This window comes from Pipra filicauda, unplaced genomic scaffold (genome assembly GCF_003945595.2).
Source record: "Pipra filicauda isolate LSUMZ 115617 unplaced genomic scaffold, ASM394559v2 scaffold980_size77839_pilon, whole genome shotgun sequence".
NCBI lineage: Eukaryota > Metazoa > Chordata > Aves > Passeriformes > Pipridae > Pipra > Pipra filicauda.
Genome location: NW_024105176.1, coordinates 1 through 2,284, shown reverse-complemented (window position 1 = coordinate 2,284; position 2,284 = coordinate 1). Strand labels below are relative to the sequence as shown.

The 2,284-nt window shown below is 59.2% G+C and overlaps 1 protein-coding gene across 2 annotated transcripts; it reads left to right on the top strand.

The window, feature by feature from the left end:
* Nucleotides 1-627: 627 nt before the first annotated feature.
* On the top strand, nucleotides 628-2,271 carry LOC113995399 (DSN1 component of MIS12 kinetochore complex). 2 transcript variants are annotated; one of them, XM_039377956.1, is made up of 4 exons: nucleotides 628-726; nucleotides 810-855; nucleotides 1,251-1,562; nucleotides 2,031-2,271. In XM_039377956.1, exons 1-4 carry the CDS (start codon nucleotides 643-645, stop codon nucleotides 2,240-2,242), a joined length of 654 nt encoding a protein of 217 aa, XP_039233890.1. In that variant the 5' UTR covers nucleotides 628-642; the 3' UTR covers nucleotides 2,243-2,271. The 2 variants fall into 2 exon arrangements, with proteins under 2 accessions (XP_039233890.1, XP_039233891.1); XM_039377957.1 differs by lacking the exon at nucleotides 2,031-2,271 and having other exon boundaries at nucleotides 1,251-1,829.
* The last annotated feature ends 13 nt before the right edge of the window (nucleotides 2,272-2,284 follow it).

Genomic DNA, 2,284 nt, shown 5'->3' with positions numbered 1-2,284 from the left:
GCGAATGGAAAAAAAAAAAAAAAGAAAGAAAAAACCCCCGACCACCACAAACCAGCCGAACCATGGGATTTCCCCCTGGATACGAGGGGGGTTTGTGCATTTGCTGTTAACAGTCCGCCCCTTTCAGCTGAGATTTTATCAAAGATAATAAACTTCCAAAGCCTTTTTTTTTTCTTTTTTCCACCTTTTTTCCTGATTTTTTTCTCTTAGGTTTGAGGGGCTGGGGGGGGGGAGGCGGAGGTTTGTGAGGTGGGAAGACCGGGAGGGGCAGGAAAAGAGAGGGAAAGGCGTGAGGTGGGAAGAGCGTGAGGGGCAGGAAGGGCAGGAAAAGGGTGAGAAAGGCATGAGGGGTGGGAAGCGGCGGGAAGGGCGTGAGGTGGGAAGGGGCGGGAAGAGTGTGAGGGGAGGGAAAGGGCGGGAAGGGCGCGAGGGGCAGGAGGGGCGCGAGGCGGGAATGGCGGGAGGGGCGGGAAAGGCCTGAGGGGCGGGAAAAGGCGGGAAGTTCGAAGCGGGCTCCGCGCACGCGCCACAGAGAGCGGGCGACGCCAATCGGCCTCCGCGCACGCGCCGCGGGTGAGGGCAGCCGGCGCCGGGCGGGCCCCGCGCATGCGCGGGGCTGAGGGCGGGCGGCGCGTTCCCGCCATGGCGGAGCCGCCGGAGGCAGCGGCGGGATCCGGCCCGGCCGCCCCTCCGTCCCCGCGGGCCCCGGGCGGGCCGGACGGGGAGGTGAGCGCTGCAGGGGCTCGGCCCGGCCGGGGGGAGCCGCGGGGCGGCCGCGCTTCCAGCCCCGTAACGGTTTTTCCCCTCAGCGCTGCCCCGGCGGAGCCCGCCCAGAGCCCGGAGGGGCCGCGACAGGTAACGGGGTCAGAGGAGGGGGAAAGGAGGGGGCGCCGGCTCGGGGCCCTGGGTGGGAGTGCGGGGACGGGGTGGTTGGATGATGTAGGGGGCTGCGAAGTGGGGACCCCCCCCGGGGCCCCTCAGTGCTGTTGCCCCCATCCCCCTTTACTGTTGTTCCCTGATCTCCCCTCACCCCTGTTCCCTCCCCACGGTCCCCTCATCCCCCCTCACTCTCCTGCCCCTCCCAGTTAAAAATAAAAGCCCAAAGAACACGTTCAGCCCTCTGGACTCTTTGGGAAAACCCTTTCCTATCTCATAGAACCCTGGAAATCCCAAGTAGGAAGGGCCCCCACCAGCATCCCCAGTCACTTTTTACCCCTCTAATGTGCTGATTTTGCCTCTTTTTCCCTCAGATCCCAAGCCTGGAGCGAAGAAGGCGGGTGCTGAGCCCCTCCTGAAACCACCTGCTGGCCCGAAGCACCGCGGAATCCCCGGAGCGTCCGCCAGGAAGAGACCCCTGAGCACCCCCAGGCTGAGGCTGAGCCCCCTCAGGAGCAGCCCCCGGAGGACGAGGAGGAGCCCTGAGCAGGAGCAGAGCCTGAATTCCTTCAGTTTGTCCCCCCTCGTCGCCACCCCCCAGGGCAAACATCACTCCTGGTGCCGCTCCAACCTCAAGGGCAGCAAGGGCCACAAATCCCTGCCCCCCGTGCACCAGGACATCACTGGTGTGTGCCCACGGCCTCCTTAGGGCCTCACTGGGTTACTCCCAATTAAAACCTGCCCGTAGCCCCCTGGGAAGTGGCCTGGCAGGCCCTGGGATCTGAGGAGCAGTGGAGATGCTGCACTGAAGCTTCTGTTCAGGAGGATTTTGCAGCTCCTGCCTTTTTATTCCCCAAGTCCTGATCCTTAAATGTGACTTTTCCTCTTTCTTTTTCCCCTTTTTCTTTCTTTCTTTTTCCTCATTTTCTCCTTTTCTTTTTCCCATTTTTCTCCCTTTCTTCTCCCCTTTTTCTCCCTTTCTCTGTCTCCCTTTTCTCCCTTTCTTTCTCCCATTTTGCTCCCTTTACCCTGCTCCTTCCGTATCCTGCACCCCTCATTCCTGTCCAACAACAGCTTTTGGGAACTTTTGAGCTCATTCCAACCCTTTTCTGTGAATTTAATTATTCCTAACCAACTTTATTCTCATTTTTCAGAGCTAAGCAAGTCCATCAGCCTGGACCTGCCTGAGAGCGAGCGTCTCTCCATGCTCATCCTCTCCTGTTTCCAGGTATTTTTTTTTTTTTTTAGTGATTTATTTTCCCTTTTTCTCCCCAAATGCACGTTGGGTTCACATCACTGGCTCCTCAAACAGGGGGGATTCCTTTCTCCTCCCACAAACTTCGTTATAAACGGGGATAAAAGCTGACTTCCCTTTGTTGGGAGATGGGGATAAAAGCTGACCTTCCCT